General features: G+C 42.0%; 1 protein-coding gene across 1 annotated transcript in view; it reads right to left on the bottom strand.

The window, feature by feature from the left end:
• Nucleotides 1-206: 206 nt before the first annotated feature.
• IDO2 (indoleamine 2,3-dioxygenase 2) overlaps nt 207-24271 on the bottom strand; it is a 91025-nt gene continuing 66960 nt past the window's right edge. Inside the window, exons 9-10 of the mRNA XM_082256022.1 lie at nt 3121-3269; nt 207-579 (exon numbers count right to left, since the gene is read on the bottom strand). Coding sequence (XP_082112148.1) covers nt 221-579; nt 3121-3269 — 508 coding nt within the window. The 3' untranslated portion in view covers nt 207-220. The remainder of the gene's footprint in view (nt 580-3120; nt 3270-24271) is intronic.

Here is a 24271-nt window from a genome sequence, read left to right as displayed (position 1 = left end):
TTAAAGCAGGAAAAGGTATCAGATGAAGTCCAGTACATTAACTCAACTCTCGTCCTTTGTTTAGCATCATTTTGTCTCAGTTGATCATTCATGTATGTAGCAAATCAAGCAGACAAAGCAAAGCAATAAAAAGCTGTCAGGGGTCCTAGCATTTCCCTATACTATAAAAGGAATTTTAATTGATATACTGTAAGTCATTAGTGAAGATTATATCAGGATATCAGTGATCGCCAAGTTTATCGTGTCTCAGTGTTCCCTCATTACAGGTGTCTCGGACACTTTTCAGAAAGGTCATAATATGGGATCCAGCAGTGCCCCTTTCCTGTTGTTCTTGATTTACTTCTTGGTTTTTCTTCAACCTGGCCCGGTTTCCAGCTGTGGTCACATATTTGGAGACTATGCGGATATGAAAAGAGCGGAGCTCAGTAAGCGCAGAGATGCACTGATTGAAAATGGAGAGGAGAGACAGGTCCTCACACCTCAGTACATATTCAGGAAGCTTAGGAGCCTCTTGAACCCATCTAATGAAGCCCATATGAGCTGGTGGCATGTAATGGCGCATCCTCAGGAGAAAGTCCGCTATAGAAGAAATATAACGGAAAAAAGTTTAAACAGAATTTCAATTAAAGGTTGGCAAAACATGCTGGAATATTTTCCTAACGTAACAGATATATCTTAGGGTAATTATAGCCATACTGTGTTAGCGAACAAAACAATTGAGTATTGTACTTGATACTTTTTCAATTTTTGCTGTTAAAATTTCATGGCTAGGCTATCCCTTCTCGTCCTTTATTTAGTACTTTACTTTAGGTTGAGATCCTTAAAAAGGGAAATGCAAAATAAATACAGTGCATCCGCAAAGTATTCACAATGCTTTACTTTTTCCATATTTTGTTATGTAAAAGCCTTTTTTCAAAATTGATTAAATTCACGTTTTTCCTCAAAATTCTACAAACAATACCCCATACTGACAATGTGAAAGAAATGTTTTGAAATTTATTAAAAACAAATAATGAAAAAAATCACATGTACATAATGGAGAATTTGTCTGGAAAAAGAGCCCAAAGGCACCACATCCCAATTATCGAAAAAGGAGGATACCTCAACCACTCATATTATGGGGAGGAAGAGAATGGAGTTGGGGATTTTTAGGCCCCATGCACACGGGGCGTTAGAAAAAACGTACGTCAAAGTTAGTTCTGATGCCGGAAAAAGCAGCTGTAAAAACGTGCTTTCAGTAGCTTTTTCCATTGGCGTTATTGCACGTTTCGGGTCTGGTATGGTATTTGAGGGTAGCCCCATGCCAAAAAAACGGCGTGGGGTCCCCCCAAAATCCATACCAGACCTTCTGCTCTTTTGCTGTCCCCTCTTCTGCTGTCCTCTCTTCTTTTCTTCTCCTCTCCGGTCTTCTGCTCTTTTGCTGTTGGCTGTCGGCTCTTCTTCCTCTGGTCCTCCTCCGACGTATCCGGTGATTATGCCTATCTCCGGTCTCTGCAGCTTATTATATAGCCATTAGGGGCGTGGCCCCGATGATGTCATTGGGAGGCCCCGCCCCCTTATGTCACAGACGACGTCTTCTGTGACATGAGGGGGCGGGGCCTCACGATTACATCATCGGGGCCATGCCCCTAATGGCTATATAATAATCTGCAGAGACTGGAGACCGGCATAATCACCGGAGACGTCGTTGGAGGAGGAAGAAGAGCCGACAGCCGACAGCAAAAGAGCAGAAGACCGGAGAGGAGAAGAAAAGAAGAGAGGACAGCAGAAGAGGGGACAGCAAAAGAGCAGAAGACCCCGGAGAGAAGAACACAAGAAGAGGGGACAGCAAAAGAGCAGAAGACCCTCGGAGAGGAGAAGACAAGAAGAGTCGGATGAAGATTTTTAATAAACTTTCCAAAACGTCTCCTGTCGTTATTTCCATACACTGCCTTTTATGGGGTGAATGGGTAGGGGTACAGTGTACCCCATACCCATTCCCATAGGGAGGGGGTCCAGGATCTGGGGGGCCCCCTTGTTAAAGGGGGCTTCCAGATTCCGATGAGCCCCCTGCCCGCAGACCCCCACAACCACCGGCCAGGGTTGTGGGGATGAGGCCCTTGTCCTCATCAACATGGGGGCAAGGTGCTTTGAGGTGGGGGGTGCAGAGCTCCCCCTGCCCCAAAGCACCACCACCCCCCAATGTTGAGGGCATGTGGCCTGGTGTGGTCCAGGGGGGGTGGGGCCTCTCGCTCGTCCCCTCCCCTTTCCTCGCCTGCCGGGCTGCATGCTCGGATAAGGGCCTGGTTTGGAACCTTGGGGGGGACCCCCACGCCGTTTTTTTCCCATTTTGGCGTGGAGTTCCCCCTCAAGATTCCCACAGCGCAAGTCGCCCCGCAAGTCGGATCCGACTTGCGGTGTTGCGGTGCGACCTCCATTCAAATCAATAGGCTCCCATAGGGAACCATTGATTTTGAATGGAAGAAAAAAAAACGTATAACGTGGCTTAACGCAACGTTATAGCAACGTTATTCAGCTTTTAGCAGCGTCAGGCGTTTTTAACGCTCTAACGCTGGTCCTCAGAACGCGCAGGTCGTGGGTTCTTGTTGCAGCTTAAAAACGCCTAGGCCACTTACAGCTCAAAAACGTCTGAGTGTGCATGAGGCCATAGAATAACATGGAGGGGCATTTTTAGGCTGCAAAAAGAAAACGCCTGACGCTGCTTACAGCGGCGTTAAAAACGCCCAGTGTGCATGGGGCCTTAAGGTGCCAAAAAAACAAATAGAGATGTATAAAAATACAAAATTTTATTGTAACATTTAAAATAACAAAAAAGATACATATATTGCACATATAGTATTAAAATCAATTTGTGGGCTGCGTATACATATAATTCAAGATCACTTTTATATACTGGTATCACGGAGTAGCCATCCCGACATGTTTCACCTGTTTCGGAAAGGCGTGTATAATGTAACTATAATATGATCTTATTTAATATAATATAAAATAATATAATATGTTATAAAATATAAAAAAAAAATCTCTAAAAGGTTTCAACAAAAAATGTGTTCCCTTGTATACATTTTATTATTTCGATCAGACCAGCATTGAGACCAATTGTAAAATCCTCAGACTTACAGCTGTCAGGCCTATGTTGAATTCCCAGTAGTTCATCAAAAGCATGATAGATTGTACTCTGTGCTGCACTGCCCCCTGAAAAGTGAACAGGCTGCTCTGACACACCTTCATAGATCAGACCTTCTGGCATGTTGGGGTTATCCTTCCAGCTGTAAAAAAAAAAAAAAAAAACACCACAAACAAATAAAAATCTATTGTTGTAATCAGCAATTTAGGGGTACATTCAGGGATTGTTCTAGTTTTCATAGATAAGCATTATACAGTGGGGGAAATAATTATTTGATCTCCTGCATATTTTGTAAGTTTGCCCACTTACAAAGAAATGAAGGGTCTATAATTGTTATCATAGGTGTATTTAAAACGACAGAGAAAAAAAAAACAAGAAAAAACACATGATACAAATGATATAAATTGAGTTGCAGTTCAGTGAGTGAAAAAAAATATTTGATCCCTAAGCAAAATATGACTTAGTACTTGTGGAGAAACCTATGTTGGCAAGTGCTGAGGTAAGATATTTCTTGTAGTTGGTTATTAGGTTTGCACACATCTCAGGAGAGATTTTGGTCCACTCTTCTTTAAAGATCTTCTCTAAATCCTTAAGGTTTCTTGGCTGTCGCTTGGCAACTCAGTTTTAGCTCCCTCCATAAATGTTCTATAGGATTAAGGTCTGGCGACTGGCTAGGCCACTTAATGTGCTTCTTCTTGAGCCATTCCTTTGTTGCCTTGGTAGTATATTTTGGGTCATTGTCATGCTGGAAGACCCATCTACTACCCATCTTCAGAGTTCTGGCTAAGGGAAGAAGGTTCTCATCCAAGATTTTATAATACATGGCCCCATCCATTGGCCCCTTAATACGGCAAAGTTAACCTGTACCTTTGGCAGAGAAACAGCCCCAAAACATAATGTTTCTACCTCTGTGCTTGACTGTAGGGATGGTGCTTTTAGGATCATAGTCAGCATTTTTCTTCCTTCAAACACAGCGAGTCAAGTTAATGTTATGCCTCGTTTCCACTGAGTGGTACGGTACGGTTCGGTTCAGTACGGTACGGTACACATTGCGTTTCCACTGCCAATAGTACCCTTTTCATGATAGGCGTGGTGTAGCTGGTCACAGCAGGAAAGCTGTGATAGACGATTCTCTGTCAACCAATCAAAGTTCTGCAGAGTGTAGCTCCACCCAGTTGGTACAGGTCTAATGTGCTTGGTACCCCAACGAAAGGGTACCAAAAAGTGGTATGGTTCGGTTCGGAATTAGGGTACCATTCATAATGGAAACGGCATAAAAAGCGTACCGTACCGAACCGAACTGTACCAGAAAGCTCAGTGGAAACGCGCCATAAGAGAGCTTAATTTTGGTCTCATCTTACTACAGCACTTTCTCCCAATCCTTCTCTGAATCATTTAGATATTCATTGGCAAACTTCAGATGGGCCTGTACTGTTCATGTGCCTTCTTGTGTAGTTTTGGGCTGATCCTCCACTTTTCTCATTATTATCCTTACCCAATGAGGCAAAATCTTGCATGAAACTCCAGGCCGAGGGCGATTGATGGTTATTTTGTATTTCTTCCATTTGTAAATCACTCCAACAGTTGTCTCCTTCTCACCAAGCTTCTTGATGATGGTCTTGTAACCCATTCTGGCCTTGTGCAGGTCTACCATCTTGTTCCTGACGTCCTTTGACAGCTCTTTGGTCTTGCCAATGATGGTGAGATTTAATTGGAAGAAAGAGATTCTGTGGACAGGTGTCTTTAATGCACATAATGAGCTGTCATTAGGAACACCTTCCTGAATTGACAGGACTAATCTGTGTACTACATGAGCACATACTGTAGACAGTCCGTGGGAGCCAGTTTTATTGTTGGTTGGTAGGGGTCAAATACTTTTTTTACTTACTGAACTGCAACTCAATTTATAACATTTGTATCATGTATTTTTTCGGGATTTTTGGTTTGTATTCTGTCTCTATCATTAGAAATACACCTATGATAAAAATCAAAGACCCTTCATTTCTTTGTAAGTGGGCAAACTTACAAGATCTGCAGGGGAACGAATAATTGTGAAAGAAGACTAACCCCCTTTTGGGTGGGTGGGACTTTAAGGGCAACTAGTAATTATCTCTCATAGGAAAGATTAATTTAGAATAAAATAATTTATTGAGAAAAGTAATTATAAGAAAAATCATCAAGGTAATTTATATTACATATGTAACGGTATAAATAAACATGTGATACAATACAATGTTACAGGTACACAACAGAGTCCAACGCGTTTCGAAGAATTGTATAATACCAGAATCTTCCTCAGGGAATCTGTGTATATTCCTGAAAAGCATATGCCAGAAATAAATCAAAAAAAATGTAAAAAGAAAAGAACAAAGCAAAATAATGGCTAAATATTATATATCAAATCATTAACATGGATACTTTTTGTAGTTGCGACAACATATTACTCCATCTTATTGTGAGAGACATTCTCACAATAAGATGGAGTAATATGTTGTCGCAACTACAAAAAGTATCCATGTTAATGATTTGATATATAATATTTAGCCATTATTTTGCTTTGTTCTTTTCTTTTTACATTTTTTTTGATTTATTTCTGGCATATGCTTTTCAGGAATATACACAGATTCCCTGAGGAAGATTCTGGTATTATACAATTCTTCGAAACGCGTTGGACTCTGTTGTGTACCTGTAACATTGTATTGTATCACATGTTTATTTATACCGTTACATATGTAATATAAATTACCTTGATGATTTTTCTTATAATTACTTTTCTCAATAAATTATTTTATTCTAAATTAATCTTTCCTATGAGAGATAATTACTAGTTGCCCTTAAAGTCCCACCCACCCAAAAGGGGGTTAGTCTTCTTTCACAATTTTCATGGGATTATGGTAACATCTTACCTGGAAACTACCTACATATCTTTACGGGGAACGAATAATTATTTTCCCCACTGTAACTGCTGGATCAAAAGCTATTTTAGGCAACAAGTGGGATGATTTTGTGAAATATATCACCCAGAAAGCCTACTCAATTTATATTTCCCATGACCCTTTTTAAAGCTGAGCAGGGGTTTCCTTTTAGGGTGCCTCTCAGTGGGACAATTCTATGCTGTACAACCTGCCTGTTTCCAGGAGGTTTCTGTGTTGCAGTGTTTTAGATGTGAATAATTTATCACTGAAAATCAGGGGTGTATACAGAATGGGGCAATCCAAAGACACCAAGACATGCTTATTAACCACTTCAGCTTTCGTACATGGATGCGTTAATGAGTAGAGCAGAACAGTTTTTACATTTCTGCATTGGGCCTGTTTATTCCGGCCCATTACTTAACCCCTAGGCGCCAAGCGTACGCAAATATGCAGCCCCACTGGACTGGCCTTTTTTCCCGTGAAGCCGCATATTTGTGTATTTGTCTTTGTGCTGGGAGCTCCTGGCACAGAGCCTGCACAGCACAAAGCCTGGGGTCTCACCAAAAGCCCCGAGCTTCATACTAACGATCAGGACCCAGAACTCCTGATTCTCTGATTGGCTGTCATAGTGATCAGTCACTGTGAAGCTTGCCCCAGTGTTTTCTCTCTCTGAATGGAGGAAAGAGATGCATTGTATCTCTCTCTCTCTCTCTCTCTCTCTCCTTGTAGAGAGAAAAAAAAAAAGAAAATTGTGTATAAAAAACAATAAAAAAAAGAAAAAATCCCAGATCAAGGCTTTATCTAAGTCAGTGCCAGGGTTAGTGTTTGAGTCAAAGTCAGGGTCGAAGCTCTTTGTCAGTATTTTTTTTGGACAGGATATTTTTTATTATTAATATTTTTTTTTAATTAGTATCAGTGCCACTTAGTGTCAGTGTGTTTTAGGTAGGATAAAAAAACAAAACAAAATGCACACAGTTGTATGCACAGGTCATGTGATGTCTATATCATTCATATCTTTTTAAGACAAAGGGGTCTTGAAAACATAAGCACTTAATATTAAGAGCAGTGGAACCTAGGACTAACCTGGCAAACCACACATATATGGTGTGATTTTCACCAGCCTATACAACCAATGTACAAAAATAATTCAGTGTAGGGCATTCTAATGCAAATAAATGCATGCAGATGTCAATTTGTTCCTCATACCCAATCTGGACAGTGGCCGCCTGCACAAACATAGCGTATTGAGTTCTGAGGTTTAAGGGTTACATGTTTGTGGGCCTCAGGGGAATATTTAGGATGTTTCCAAATGTAATTTAATTTTCGGGGGGGGGGGGGGGGGCTTGAGAAAAGGGAGGAGGCAGTTAAAAATATCATGGAAAACAAAGTCTTAAAGCTGAAGAGAAGAGCAAAGGGGATGAATAACTGAAAAGCTAGATGAGAAGAGTGCCTTTAGGTTAGGTGCAGAGTGGACACTAGCTGGATGAAGAATATGTGCCGCACCTCGAAGGATACTAGCATTGTGCTACATTTTCTATCTAACTGCATGTAATAGATTTTATTTAGATTATCTGGGCAGGTGTCTTCAAGCAGTCTGCATTATCTGCAGATAGGGTGTAATTATCTAAAACTTTAAAAATTCAGATCTTGCTTCCTGGAATATGAATAAAAATATACCAAGGGGTATATTCCCCATGCCCAATGGTATGTGAGGTTGATATATATTGTATAGAATAGGGTGATTAAACCTTAGAAGCAGCAGCTATAGAATGTACATGAGGAAATGTCAAAAGTAACCTTCTGTCAAGGATACCTACAGTGCTTGCTAATTGTTACTTGTTATTACAACCCTAGAAACTCGTGCAGCGTAAACAATAATAAATGAGGCTTTATCAAATCAAAATAGTGGGTTAATAATATATGCACATCTATTACCTTAACGGGTTAAGTACCAGTGATTAATATACAGTGGGTACGGAAAGTATTCAGACCCCCTTAAATTTTTCACTCTTTGTTATATTGCAGCCATTTGCTAAAATCATTTAAGTTCATTCTTCTTCCTCATGAATGTACACACAGCTCCCCATATTGACGGAAAAACACAGAATTGTTGACATTGTTGCAGATTTATTAAAAAAGAAAAAACTGAAATATCACATGGTCCTAAGTATTCAGACCCTTTGCTGTGACACTCATATATTTAACTCAGGTGCTTTCCATTTCTTCTGATCATCCTTGAGATGGTTCTACACCTTCATTTGAGTCCAGCTGTGTTTGATTATACTGATTGGACTTGATTAGGTAAGCCACACACCTGTCTATATAAGACCCTCCAGATCACAATGCATGTTAGAGCAAATGAGAATCATGAGGTCAAAGAAACTGCCTGAAGAGCTCAGAGACAGAATTGTGGCAAGGCACAGATCTGGCCATGGTTACAAAAAGATTTCTGCTGCACTTAAGGTTCCTAAGAGCACAGAGGCCTCCATAATCCTCAAATGGAAGATGTTTGGGACGACCAGAACCCTTCCTAGAGCTGGCCGTCCGGCCAAACTGAGCTATCGGGGGAGAAGAGCCTTGGTGAGAGAGGTAAAGAAGAACCCAAAGATCACTGTGGCTGAGCTCCAGAGATGCAGTCAGGAGATGGGAGAAAGTTGTAGAAAGTCAACCATCACTGCAGCCCTCCACCAGTCGGGGCTTTATGGCAGAGTAGCCCGACGGAAGCCTCTCCTCAGTGTAAGACACATGAAAGCCCGCATGGAGTTTGCTAAAAAACACCTGAAGGACTCCAAGATGGTGAGAAATAAGATTCTCTAGTCTGATGAGACCAAAATAGAACTTTTTGGCCTTAATTCTAAGCGGTATGTGTAGAGAAAACCAGGCACTGCTCATCACCTGTCCAATACAGTCCCAACAGTGAAGCATGGTGGTGGCAGCATCATGCTGTGGGGGTGTTTTTCAGCTGGAGGGACAGGACGACTGGTTGCAATCGAGGGAAAGATGAATGCGGCCAAGTACAGGGATATCCTGGACAAAAACCTTCTCCAGAGTGCTCTGGACCTCAGACTGGGCCGAAGGTTTACCTTCCAACAAGACAATGACCCTAAGCACACAGCTAAAATAACGAAGGAGTGGCTTCACAACAACTCCGTGACTGTTCTTGAATGGCCCAGCCAGAGCCCTGACTTAAACCCAATTGAGCATCTCTGGAGAGACCTAAAAATGGCTGTCCACCAACGTTTACCATCCAACCTGACAGAACTGGAGAGGATCTGCAAGGATGAATGGCAGAGGATCCCCAAATCCAGGTGTGAAAGACTTGTTGCATCTTTCCCAAAAAGACTCCTGGCTGTATTAGATCAAAAGGGGGCTTCTACTAAATACTGAGCAAAGGGTCTGAATACTTAGGACCATGTGATATTTCAGTTTTTCTTTTTTAATAAATCTGCAACAATGTCAACAATTCTGTGTTTTTCTGTCAATATGGGGAGCTGTGTGTACATTCATGAGGAAGAAGAATGAACTTAAATGATTTTAGCAAATGGCTGCAATATAACAAAGAGTGAAAAATTTAAGGGGGTCTGAATACTTTCCGTACCCACTGTAAGTGGTAATTTAATATATTAACCAATATAAATGCGTGTGAGTGGGTTAATGTATACACATCTATTCCCTAGATGGGTTTATAACAGTACTCCAAAAATAATAGTGTAAAAACGATATGAGTAAAAATTTGTATAACAACTGTAATGCCTTATTAAAAAGTGCACGTGGCTCAAAAAGTTTAAATCAAGTCCATATATAAAGTGACTGTAGTGACAAAGTTCAAAAAAGATATTCAATTTATGCTTTTCCAATATATTCAAAGTGCAGGTGCTCAGTGTAGATATATTCCAGTCCACTTAGTGACATAAATTGTGGCAGGGTTCCTCTCCACCGACAGAGTGGGTCTCGTATGCCTTATGGCACCAAGACCATTTGCGCGTATATAGCCCCCCAGGCTAAGATGGGTCCTCCCTTGGTCTCAGATGATGGAATGGGTGGGAAGGTATGGATATCCTCCTCTGCTCTCCCCGAATCACATACAAGCCAGGGTAGAAGACAAAAATGCTCCGGATGGTGTAGTAATTAATTAAAGACTTTTATTCCCATAACATGGGTAAAAACGACAAAATAAAACAATGGAAAAGGCCGGTTGTGACCAGATGTACATGGTAGACAAGCTAGCTGCAGAGTGGCGAGCGGGGATTCTGGTTTGCGTGCCATCTGATGTACTGCGTCGCGCCGTGCGTTCCAATCTAACGCGTTTCGTCACTTCCGGTGCACAGATCACCACAGAACTCTTATTTCCAGCTTATGTGATTGCTCACTACTTTCTCTGGATGTCTGTACTGAGTTACAAGTTGAATTTTCTGCAATCCTATCAACTGAGGCTAAACTACTGCACAGCCAGCGTATACCATGGCCTAGGGTAATGTTTCTCAACCTTAGTTTTAGTCAAGGCACCCTTTAACAATTATGGACAGTCTTGAGGCACCCCATTCTAAAATGTAAAAACTATTCTAATAGTTTTACATAATGCATCCACATTTACACATATAGAATGCCCAACATTAGAGGTGGTTTATTCTTCCAAAGCAAATACACTTTTGCAAACTGGTACTGACTATTATTCCAATGTTTCTGTTCGCTCCTAGTTTTTCTCCATTACTCAGCTAATGTGACCTTAACGCTGATGGAGAGGGTCGGGGGAGGGTCAAACAAGGATGCTATGCAGGCGACTGACATCTTCCCTATTAACTGATGATGCTATTAGTCGTTAGGAGACCAGCAGCTACAAGGTTGTAATGGTGCACAATGAAAACCAGGGGCGTTGTGTAACTAAAAGGCAGGCTTCATCCACATGCTGGTTTGTATACAAATTTTGGGCAATTTTTATGCATTTTGCCAAGGCACCCCTGAAGAATCCTTCAGGGGTGGAATAGTGTACAACATCGCAATCTATCTATAAAAGACTGCATCTAGTGTCGTTTCTGATGTCCATACAGAATAAAATCTGAACACCGGGCAGATATTATAAAACTGCTTACCGTATATACTCGAGTATAAGCCGAGTTTTTCAGCACATTTTTTTGTGCTGAAAACGTCCCCCTCGGCTTATACTCGAGTCAAGGAAAAAAATGTCCTCTCCGACGGGTTTAGGGTTTAAAAATGGCGCCGCCCGTCACATACATGTTACCGCGCACGCGCCGCCGCCGCTCGTGTAATTTCGGCTATTCCCGGCGCCGCTCGGGAGAGGCCGGGAATAGCCGAAAGTATACGAGCGGCGGCGGCGCGTGCGCAATGACGTGTCGGCCCCGGGCGGCGCCATTTTTAAAATGAAGGCGCCTCTGGAACAGGTAAGTGAAACAGCTTCACTACCTGCCATGGGCTGCGGGCACACTACGAGGGATGCAGTGCTGCGGGCATGGTCCACATGTACCATGCCCACAGCACTGCATCTCCTGTAGTATGCCCACAACCCCGGATCCTCTAGTACCATGCCAGTACCCTGCAATCTCCTGCACCATGCCAGTACCCTGCAATCTCCTGCACCATGCCAGTACCCTGCAATCTCCTGCACCATGCCAGTACCCTGCAATCTCCTGCACCATGCCAGTACCCTGCATTCTCCTGCACCATGCCAGTACCCTGCAATCTCCTGCACCATGCCAGTACCCTGCATTCTCCTGCACCATGCCAGTACCCTGCATTCTCCTGCACCATGCCAGTACCCTGCAATCTCCTGCACCATGCCAGTACCCTGCATTCTCCTGCACCATGCCAGTACCCTGCATTCTCCTGCACCATGCCAGTACCCTGCATTCTCCTGCACCATGCCAGTACCCTGCATTCTCCTGCACCATGCCAGTACCCTGCATTCTCCTGTACCATGCCAGTACCCTGCATTCTCCTGTACCATGCCAGTACCCTGCATTCTCCTGCACCATGCCAGTCACCCTGCATTCTCCTGCACCATGCCCGCCGCCCTGCATTCTCACCCTAGGCTTATACTCGAGTCAATGATTTTTCCCATCTTTTTGTGGTAAAAGTAGGGGTCTCGGCTTATACTCGGGTCGGCTTATACTCGAGTATATACGGTAGTTATGTATGTAAATTACTGAATCTGTCTTTACTGTAGTCAGACAGGGCAGGGTATTAGAAGGGACAGAATTAGGAGCCAATCATTCTGTGCTGTTTGCACTTCTGCTGACAGAACATACTGATAGAGGGAAGAGCAGAGGGATGACTTTATCAGTGTACTGCTGTTGCTACACTGCCTAATAAGTAAGGTGGACATATGCCTTGACCCTGTGTTGACAAAACTATTGTGTCCCTGCAGTGACAGATGTTTTACAATGCAGTAAAGTCAGTAAAATGTCTGTCACCGCATATAGTGTAAATTAGCCCTGAAGGGAAATAGATTGTGCAATTTGGAAGTGCAATTGCACTCACTTTCCCCAGAGCTTAGTAAACATAGTAAAGCTTCAGTTTGTATAGAATACCCAATCAGGTCCAAGGAAAAAAAACGCATTTTTGTTTGCACATGACTGGATCATGTGAAATCAATAGAACTTTTCCATATTCACCACAATTTATATACAATTAGTGCAACTGCACAGTCTATTTGCCTTTAGTAAATCTACCCCGGGGCTCAGCAATCAGTAGATCACATTCTACCAGTAGATCACATTGTACCAGTAGATCGCAGTCTGGGCTTGCTGACCCACCGTCCCACAGCATCAAACAGAGTGCAATACAGAGGAACTACTTGTAAAGTTGGAGCTGTAAAAGGGTGCGAGAGCCGCATAGGCCGATGCCTTCTCGTAGTGCTGGCTCTTGTCCCATGTGGAGTGATACCAACTGCACTCCACCCCTTATTCCTGCTAGTGGTCTCCAGAGTGGTGCCAGCAGCAGGAAAGAAGAGATCTTCAGGTCAGTGTGCAGCAATACACTGGGCATAATAGTATAAGCCTGCGATAGTATAAACCTGCTTTCACACTGATGTGCTGCGGTTTACCCACATAGCGGGTGCAGTGCTGTGTACCTGCAGCTTTCCTGCAGGTTTTCTGCGCTTAGCCATAGACTTCAATTATATCCTGCAGGTTTGGTACTTTCTGCTTGCAGGAGTTTTGGTACGCTTTCAGAAAGTGCACCACACCGTATAATAGAAGTCTATGGCAAAGCGTAGTTAACCCAGGAAGGTCACAGATGCACTGCACCCGCTGTGAACATTAGTGTGAAAGCACGCTTAAAGAGAGCTCAGAACAGTAAGGGTTCATTCAAATTTGTAATTTGGAGGCTTGGTAAAACTCCATAGTTAAGACGTGCTATTATCACCCCTACCCCAACTGCACCCCCTTTAGCTGCAGTGGCCAGAGGTGTACACATGCCGCAGCTGCAGCAAGAAAACCTGTCATGGTTGGTCGGTGTAGCACCTGCCAAGCATGACCCATTCAAGTGAATGAGGCCGCTCTGCAAATGCCCTAAAACCTTGTGCAGTACAGCAAACAAGGGGTTAAAGCTGGCAGCATTGTGTTGCTTTTTTACCACCTACTTTATCCCCTTGGTCCCCACAGAAGCATGTACTTGCGGGGAGCTTGCAGAGTGGCTCCATTTATTTGAATGGGTCACTTCGGCCGGCAGTCGCACCCACCAAAAGCAAGAGGGGGCTTAATTCCTGCTGCGGCATGTGTACACCTTTGGATGCTGCTTCAGCAGCTAAAGGGGGTAAGGATTGGGGGCGGTAAAACCACGATAACTCGAATGCAGGATTATACCCCCCAACTATATGTGTGAATGAGCCCTGAGGGTGCTGCCGTGCAATGCACACGATTGTGACACGGTAGTGCGGCAATTACAGGTTTAAATAAGGTGTGAGGAGGGGACACTGTGCCCGGTGATCCTTGACTTCTCCCATGTTGTTCAGGTAGATCTCCATCTCCTTAAGATTGCCTACCCCTAATCAACTCCTACAACTACTGATGTCCAGCTCTTCACCTTTGGATACCTATTTTAAGGATATGTCATGCAGTGGTACTCAGAATGCCCCCAGAAATGTATGCACTGGATTAAAAAGCTTAGACAGGGCAGCTGTAGCCGCAAAAGGTAAAGCCAAGGCTAGTAGATAAATCAGCAATCCAGAGCCACAGGGTTCACAAAGAAGATGGTAAACTATCAGGGGCCAAAGCTATCTGAGCGTAGTGATACATAAACAGTTGGGAATATAGCCAGAGGTCATTGTAGGAGGTAACCAAAGATAAGCATCAAAACCAGAACATGGAAAAAAATTGATAGCAATCAGGTCAGCATCAAAGATCAATTTTACTGCCCCATGCACCACTATCTAATTGAATAACCACACTACAGGTAAGTCAGTGGCAATAATGAGCCTAAAAGAAACCTGTGAGTTCATCTGCAAAACAACCTGGGATCCCCAAAACTTGGGTCATTCTGCAAATGCTAGTTTCCTAGCTGTCATGTTTACCCTCTTACTCCAGTACTATGGGGTGGACATGTTAATGAGGAACTTAAGTCCCCTTTTGTTTGGCTCCCCCAACATCGCCTTTTTTTTGTTATAATACAGCCACTCGACCAAGCTATGGACGATAGTGGAGAATGACTTGGTCGGCCCGGACCTACCTTCCCTACTATGGACGGACCCTAAACTCAGACCATCTGCAGATCTCTTGCCTCTCATGACTGTTACTACACTACAGATATGGGATAGATATCTGGCCAAGGAGGATATTTCCTCCAGAATCAGCGCCCTCGCCCCCTTATTCGGGATTCCTTCTTTCCCACCCACGTTCACGAATCAGAATTTTTGGTCTGGCAGAAAACCAACTCCCCCCTATTGAGCCATTCGATCTCTAACGGCAAAATAAAACCACTACCCCACCTATTACCAAATTGTCACAACCCGACTGGTGCATGGTTGGAACATACGCAGCTCTCCTGCTTCCTTAATAGGCTGCCAAGGATATCTGACCTCACTAGACCTAAAACCCCATTTGAACTGCTTCAAACACAGGAAAACAGGCCTGAGCATCCCCTATCTCTATTATACCAAATACTCCTACAGGCCTCTCATCCAGACCCCCCTTTATATATCGCAAAATGGGAAGGGGAATTAAATGCCTCCCCTGAAGACCTAAATTGGAGCAAGACGCACAATCTTTCCTTTACATTGTCAGTTTCCTCCCATGCCCAAGAATGAAACTACCCTATTGCAGCCAGATGGTATAGATGCCCTTCAATCTTACATGAGATAGATCATAATATCCCGAATGAATGTTGGAGATGCTCGCATTCACCTGCCAACATGACGCACATTTGGGGGACATGTCCCCGTATCGTACCCTTCTGGGACAAAATACTGGTTCTATATGAAAAACTGTTCGGTGACAGGTTCCCCAATGAGGCCCTCATAACAGTCTTGTCTATGTTGCCAGGATCTTATAAACAGATTAAAAAAAGCCTCATCCGCCACTTTCTCACAGCAGCGAGATCGGTGATTGCCAGACATTGGCGTAAATCACTGGTGCCCCCTATGGCTCAATGGGCATGTGAGGTGGACAGGATTGAACACATTGAAAGAATGGTGTCTTGGGAGAATGGTAAATCAGAATCTCACACTATCATGTGGTCAGTATGGCTCAATTTTCGTTTTTCCAGCGAATTTGATACTTTTGTTTCTGACTCTCCGGGCGATCCCCCATAGGCCCCCCCCCCCCTCCTATTTCTTCTTTCTCTGCTCTAACTCTTTCAGCTTTCTCTTCCTAAATTCTGTTTGCATATTTCCATATATAGTCTTTATTACTACTTATGATTCCCCATCACGGTCAAACCGAGAACTAAGAGTCATGCTATGCACTATACTGTTTTAGCTACTATAACGGATTTGTCATTTATGGTCGCTGTTCATATAGATGTTCATTACCTATGTGGCATTGGTTTAATGTGTGATTCGTTGATATTGTAAGCAATGTACGTTATGTAACTTTCTATGTGCAACTGATTGTTCTAATAAAACAGATTCAACATAATATTGCATGCACAAATGTGCTGAAGGGATGTGCCCAGCCATAGCTTTGTAACTTCCATTATTATCGATCTTTGCACATGTGCAGGGAAAGCTAAGCATGTGCACATGCACCAAAGGGCTCAGTTGAGACCCAAAGCCCTGCAGCACAGAATACAGAAAGGAGGGTAGGCTAAACTAAATGTATTTCTCACCAAGGCAAGAATTGTGAAAGGGTTGCCTTGTAGCACAAAAAAAATCTTTAGAATAGAAAAAAAGTGAAATCAATATCAAAATGTGACAGAGGAAGAAGGGCAAAATTAAAGATAGTTCAGGATGAAGGTCTGATGTAAAGTGAGTGTAAAGCTTTATTTTATTTATTAAAACAAACCTGTTATACTTACCTGCGCTGTACGGCCCTAAATCTCCTTTTATTGAGGCCCTCGTCGGCGCTCTAAGCTTCTCCTATTCCTAATGCGCCACCACTGTAAGCCGCTTCCTATGGGGGTGCACCTGCAGGCTCGCTCCCGAGCCGGCCATTGTGTATTCATCAACTATGTACAGTAAAAAGAAGATTTGCATGCGGCGCTTATACAAATCAGTCAGTTTCTGCAATGAGGTGCAATCCAAGCTGCTTACCAGAAGGAAAGAAGTAACAGGCCTGTCGTCAAATATACACCTCAGATGACGGCTGCTTGGCCGAAACGCGTCAGTTGACCCTCCTGCAGTTCCTGGAACACGCCATTGAGACCAACACCGTGGAATTTAACTTCACCGATTTTACATGTAAGTTACTATAATAAAATGTGCTTTAACCAAATATACTGCACTATGAGCCCATTTTCTTTCTGGGGATTGTACTGAATCTACCATCAACACTATTGGATACTTGTTGTGGTCTGGCATGAGAACCTAATCACCCTGTCTGATGAGGATTCAGCTGTCCATTAAAACAAGGATTATTTGCTCCAAAATCAGCGTGCCTGCTGACCATCACCACTAGGATTGTCTGCTCCAAAGTCAATGTGTCTGGTAAGCAGCTCGTTTGGACACACTGAGGTGTGGAGTGTTTTCATCTTTACAGCTCCTTGGTGGTGGCTTCTTTGTATTTTAAATTATATGTGCTTTGAATACTACACTATGGGCCATTTTCCTTTTTTGGTATCATGCTGAGTCTTCTGACTTTATTATCTGGCCTGTACTGACTGCCTGTGATGAGAATCCAATTAGTCGGATGAAATTTATGCCTAGTAACATTGCCTTCAAGTTTATTGTATCTGGTAAGCAGCCTGTTAGGACATACCAAGGTGTTGTGGGTTTTAATATCACGGTTTCTTGGTGGTGGTTTCTCTTGATATATTTTCATTAACCGAGTGTACTACACCATGAGTTTCGTGTTTGTTTTTATATGTGATTTCATATACCCTGCCTTCCTTGCTGAGTGGATTTGGCTGACATAAAGAGAATCAACACCAACTATATTTGATTACAGGCCTGTTACTTCTTTCCTTCTGGTAAGCAGCTTGGATCACACCTCATTGCAGAAACTGACTGATTGGTATAATCACCGCATGCAAATCTTCTTTTTATAATTTTTACTGACTGTCAATATCAGACTTTGCTGGCAGCTTCTTCTTGAACTTATATTATCTTCAAGCGCGGATTATTCTCTATATACATTTTTAACTATGTACAGTAGCATGGCTCAGCTATTCACCCAACCCAGCCACCACGCTCTGTGTTGACAGAAATTTGACTGACAGCAGCAGGAGATAATAGCTCCCGCTGCTGCCTCAGAGAGAGGAAAGACACACTGCAGACAGGCATAGTGCTGGACTGAGATCAGGCTCATGTATGTATACAGGGGGTGAGGGGGCAATACAAATACAGGGACATTTTTTATCTTAACGCAGGGAATGCATTAAAGTGGATGTAAACCCTCACATAAACCCACTAAAGTAAATAACCCCAGATAAAACACAGATTATACAAATCTACCTACATAAGTTTTACATGTATATCTGCAGTCCCCCCTTTCTACACTCTTTGAAAAGTGCAGAATGTGTTATGGCGCTTTTCCACTGCATGGAACCGAACGGTTCGGCTCGCTTTTGTGCTTTTCCACTGCTGGTACCGCATGGTACGGTGTAGGAACGGTTGGGTACGGTATGGCGGTGCTTTTTCACTGCATGGAACCGAACGGTATGGCTCTCAAAAACAGTACCACCTCGATTGTGGTTCCAAGAGGTACCATACCCGGTACCATATCCCACAATCCTTTGCATGCAGTCACTACTAGCCACTGATTGGTCAGAGAATCCCACCCACCCCATTGTTATCCCACCCACTTAACTTTAGTACTACTTTAGTGGAAAAGCAAAACATACCGTACCGTACCGAACCGTTCCAACACCGTACCATGCGGTACCAGCAGTGGAAAAGCAAACCGGGCCAAGCAGGGCTGAGTAGAGCAGAGCCGGTACTTGCAGTGGAAAAGTCTGTGCATACACTTTGTGGGAGCTAATTGGAGGAAAGGCACACACCTGCCTCCACATAGGTGGAGGAACGAAGGAACATGCAGAGCTGTAGTCTCAATAGACCAGCCTACTGCTAATTTCCTTCCCCGACAAATTTTCAGCTGCTGTTATCTCATGTGTCAGAGAGCTTGTCAGAAGTGACTCATGCTGATAACAGAGGAACAGAGCACCAGAGAGAAATTACATATAGAGCTTTAGAGAGAGATGAGTAAACACTGCAGATATTTGTGCCAAGGTCAGATTTCATGAATGGGGTTTACAGCCACTTTAGGGGAAAATGTCCAGCCTTTAAAACCACTTTAAGGAGAAAAGTTGCTCATCTAGGAATAGGGAATATTCACTTTCCAAAGTGAATGTAAGTAAACAAGATGCAGCTGTGTTTACTTTGAATACCCAATCATGGTATTGTTAGTCCTTTTTAAAACCTCCCTTCCACATGATTAAGTATTTAAATGGTAACTCCACTTTCATGGGGAAAAAAAAATAGCAAATAAAGAAAAAAATATATAGTGTATACAATTGTGACACAAATCATATTGTATTTGAATGTTATAAAAAATTGCCTTTCCTTATCAATCTGCAGCTTTCAGAAAATGCAATGCAATATGGCTAGTTGGCTACCTGGAGATACGGAATGTGTACTGTCCACACCCTCAGAAACATAATTTCCTGCTTGTGTGATTGGCTCAATGATTTTCCAAGAAGTCTGCCTAAGATACAAAATCAGATTTCCGGCATTCCCTGGAACAAAAATTTCATTTTTTCTGAGATACTCCCTATAGGAACACATCTAAGGGGATGCAGGCCCAGCAGATTTCCTTACTCTGCAGCGGCACAGCTGATTGATAATTATGAAACCACTCCCATTAGACCCACTCAGCACAGAGGCACAAAGGAACAAACAGTGATTGCTTCAGAATAACAAAAGGTAGAAATCTGCAGCAAAGGTTGTTATAATCCTTGCAATGTACAGAGATCACCCAGAGGGGAATGTTTTTTTCTCAACAAAAGTGCTTTAAAGTAAACAGAAATTCACCTGATTCACTAACATTTACCACAGTGTACTTTGCAAGGTAAAAATACACAAGGTGATTATATATGTAAATAAGGACACGTGACTTTGCTCTGACTTTACTGACTTGCATACCTGTTCCATGGTAGTGGCGTAAACATTATTGAATCAAGAGAGTCAGTGAAAAAGCCAGAAAACTATAATCTACAGGAGAGAATATGCAAGATGTATCTCTCAGGAAAATGTAAATGTTAATGTTGTCATGACTCAGATGTGTTGGTACTGAAAATATGCTATAGTTTCCTTGTGGAGGTCGGTGTACAATAGCAGAAAGATTAGAGGTATCTTGAAGCAATCCGCAACTGATATTTGGATTTTCATTTCTATGACCTGAGCACTTGAGCATCAAGACACTGCAAGTCACTTGGCAGACAGGATGATACTCTACAGATAGTTGTTAATATTAACAATTGTATCTAGGACAACACAGAAAATAATTCAACAATGAACAAAGCTTTAAATGTAAAATATTCTTCCAGGATAATTGGATGCCTAAAGGGAATTGTGCTCTGGGAAAATATGGTTATATAACATTGGTCAGTATTAACCATGCATGGGGACATCATCCAAAATTAAAGTGGAACTTCACTCCCTCTATCAACTTTGACTATTTTTAATTCTTATGCTGCTAGCATTCGTAAATAGATAGGGAAGTATATTATATTTACATTTCTTCAGCTACTTCCTGATTTCCAGGCCTAGGCAACTAATGTCTTCCATCCCAGGAGTCTTCAGGAGGGGCTTTCTCTGCTAAGTACACCCGCCTGCATGCACGCTTGAGCTAAGGGCAGATGGATTCTAGGAAGTAAATGTTGCATGAATTATCTGTCCTTACTCAACATGGCCACAGCTAGAAATGTTATGGGGCATTTTTCAAAGGGATTTCTCAGCAAAATAAAGCATGGAGACATGGATGAGTTTGCTTTAAATATTAAAAACGAATTAAATAAAATTTTTGGTTTGTGTTGCTCAGATGCAGTCTGGTTCCGCTGGAATTATTCTTCTCGTCTTCTCAAACTGTTTTATGCTCAAAGCATGTTCAAAGCATCTAAATTACATTTTAGGCAATGCAAATGTGCGAATAGGTGCATACAACCAAAGTGTGTAAATAATTAGTAGGGTCTGAAGCTCACCAGTAATTTCCAGGCCAGAATTGTGCAATATGGTCTAAAATGTCAGTCTACTCCAACATGATGTTTGAAGCTTTGGTAGATACTGAAGAGTTAAACCAACTGACAGTCCTTTATATCTCTTGGGGACTTCATTGGGGAGATATCTGCACTTGAGGTTCTGGATCTGCAGACCTGCTGAGGTCAATAATCGAATGTGTATAACTGGGGGAATACCGCCATTCATTCTAGGATGGGAAAAGGAATTGGAAACACGATTGAAAGAGCAACAACAAGATAAAGTATGGAGAGCCTTATTCGGACTGGCCAGAGATATTAATACAATAGAAATGAACTACAAATGTTTGGCCAGGTGGTATAGAACCCCAGTTAAAGTTCAGAAATATAACTCAGAGAACTCGATACTATACTGGAGGGGTTGTAACTTAAAGAGCACCATGGCACATGTATGGTGGGAATGTTCAAAAATAAGAGTTTACTGGCTGTATATAGGGAAAATTGCAGAAACAGAGATTGCTGATGACCCGTGGCTCTGTCTATTCCACAATACAAATAGCCCAATGAAACAATATTAGAACACGATAGTTCCATATTTGATAAACCCAGCAACAGGGACAATCCCAAAGAAATGGTAAGACCCCCGAGAGCCCTACGCTGAGGGACTGGTTTAATAGAATTGAGTACATATATAAAATTGGAACATTTGTGGAACAGCAGAGAGGACTAAATGAGGAGATTCTTTATTACCTGGAAAAGATGGGAAGGGTTTAAGAAAACGAGGAAATACACAGAGATTTGGGAAATATAGACCAGGAAAGTGAAGTAGGAAAGGAAGGAGGTTCAAAGAAAGGTGAAAGGAGGAGAGATGGGAATGAAAAGGGGGGGGGAGGGGTTGAGAGAGCTTGGGGATTTATGTTTTGCTTTTTTTGTATTAAGATTTTAAAAAATGGGATTATTTGCTCATGAAAAAACAAATAAAGGATAAATTAAAAAAATTAAAAAAAATCTAATGTTTATATAAATGTTTTCAAATTCTTGCTTCTATGGATTCCTGTTTTGCAGTGCTAAACAATGGATGCACTTTACGATTTAGGATTAGATTTATTGTCATTGCTAATAAAATACACAATGAAATTACAAAAAAAAGGAGGAAAACTCCCACACAATCAAACTTCACACACATGTTCATAAAAACACTTACAAAAATAACACAACGTCCTATATAATAGCAGGAAAACATTATCCCTAACCATATGCTGCCTAGCTTCAATGATTCCCGTTTACTGCTTTTATTGCCCCTGGTAAAAATCTATCTCTGTATCTATTTGTTCTGGTTTTGATACTCCTGTAACATCTGCCAGAAGGCAGCAGCTCAAGTAAGTGATATCCGGGATGAAATGAATCACTTATTATCTTCTCTGCGCTGCCAAGACAACGGGAATAATACATTTCTGCTAAATATTAAATCTTACAACCCACTATTTTCTGTGCAATAAAATTTGCTTTCCGAAGAGCGTTCCTATCCAGTACAGTGCAGTTTGGGTACCATACTAAGATAAAGTATGCTCTCAAAGAGCAGTAAAAGGCCTCTACTACTTTTTACCCTAGACCATCCTTCCTGAGCAGCCTAAGAAAATATAATCGATGCTGAGCTATTTTTCAATGGCATGTACGTTAGCTGACCACGAAAGATTCTCAGAAATATATATCTAGTATATAAGAAACTTGAAGACTGCTCTTTGTCATAAAGCAAGCCTAAGAGCTGTCTGACTCCTTGAAAACAGTGCACTTGTGATTAAAACCTAACTCCAGGTTTTAGTGACATTTAACCACTTTAGGACCGGAGGATTTTCCTGCTTTATGTCCAGGCCACTTTTTTGCGATTCGGCACTGTGCGACTTTAACTGAGAATTGCACCGTCATGCAATGCCGTACCCAAACAAAATTTACGTCCTTTTTTTCCCACAAACAAAGCTTTCTTTTGGTGGTATTTGATCACCTCTGCGCTTTTCATTTTTTGCGATATTAATAAAAAAATGGGACAATTTTGAAAAAATAACAATATTTTTCTACTTTGACAGTTAAAAAATATCCAATATATTAAATTGTTGCCATATATTTAGGCCAAAATGTATTTAGCTACAAGTCTTTGACAAAAAAATTCTCAATGAGCGTATTTTTAACCGCTTTAAGACCAGAAGATTTTACCCCATTCCTGACCAGGCCATATTTTGCGATTCGGCACTGCGTTATTTTAATGGACAATTGCACGGTCGTGCAACGCTGTACCCAAATTAAATTTATGTAATTTTTTCCCCACAAATAGAGCTTTCTTTTGGTGGTATTTGATTACCTGTGCGATTTTTACTTTTTGCGCTATAAACAAAAAAAGATCGACAATTCTGAAAAAATAACAATATTTTTCACATTTTTTTCATATGAAATTCCCCAAAAAAAAAAAGTAAAAATCAAAATTTTTTAACATTTTAGGCCAATTTGTTTTCTGCTGCATATTTTTGGTAAAAAAAATCGCAATAAGCGTATTTTGATTGGTTTGCGCACAAGTTATCGCAACTACTAACTACGGGAAATTTATGTCATTTTTATTGTTTGTTTTTTTAACTAGTAATGGCGGCGATCTGGCGGCGATCTGAGATTTTTTTTGCGGGACTGCGACATTTCGGCGGACAGATCGGACCCCTAACTGACATTTTTGGGGGTACCAGTGACATTACTACAGTAATCAGTGCTATAAATATGCACTGTTACTGTAAAAATTACACTAGCAGGAAAAGGGTTAACTTTTATTGGTGATCAAGGGGTTAATGTATGCCTGGTGCTTACTGACATGTGAGGGGGGGAGGGGACTGTGTGACACAGGCACAGATCGCAGGTTCAGCTATGCTGAATCCTGTAATCTGTGACTGTCTGTCACGTAGGAGAAACAAAGCGGGCGGATCTCCTCACTCGATCCCCGACGATCGGGGAAGAGCGGCGGTGATCACAGCCTCTCCTCCCCTGGCCCGACTCCCGCTGTGTCTGAATACAGCGGGAGTGAGCCTTTGGCGGCGCACGCGTGCCGCCCACAAGGGGAGGAGTCCAGCGATGTAGAACTACGCCGCTGTGGACGATAGCGAGCCACTTTGCCACAGTACGCTCAATGTGAGCGGTCGGCAAGTGGTTAAAAAGTTTATTTGGACCAGGCTGGTCCAATCAAGAATAAAATAAGATAAAAGAAGAAAAGCCCCCAATGAAAAAAAAAATAAAAATGAAGCAAAGGATATGATTGCCCAAAAGGGCTAGCAATCAAAACTTCAGTACAGTTTCCTGACGACTAATTTCTCTCAATGCAGTTTGTCAGCCATTCTTATGCTTTCCCTGCAGTAGCTTCTAATTCACACTGTGGGTTGATTTACTAAAATTGGAG

Source organism: Pelophylax lessonae, assembly GCF_965119305.1.
Source record: "Pelophylax lessonae genome assembly, chromosome: 4".
Classification (NCBI taxonomy): Eukaryota; Metazoa; Chordata; class Amphibia; order Anura; family Ranidae; genus Pelophylax; species Pelophylax lessonae.
Note: the sequence above shows the minus strand (reverse complement) of the source record. Positions and strands in the feature narration are given on the sequence as shown.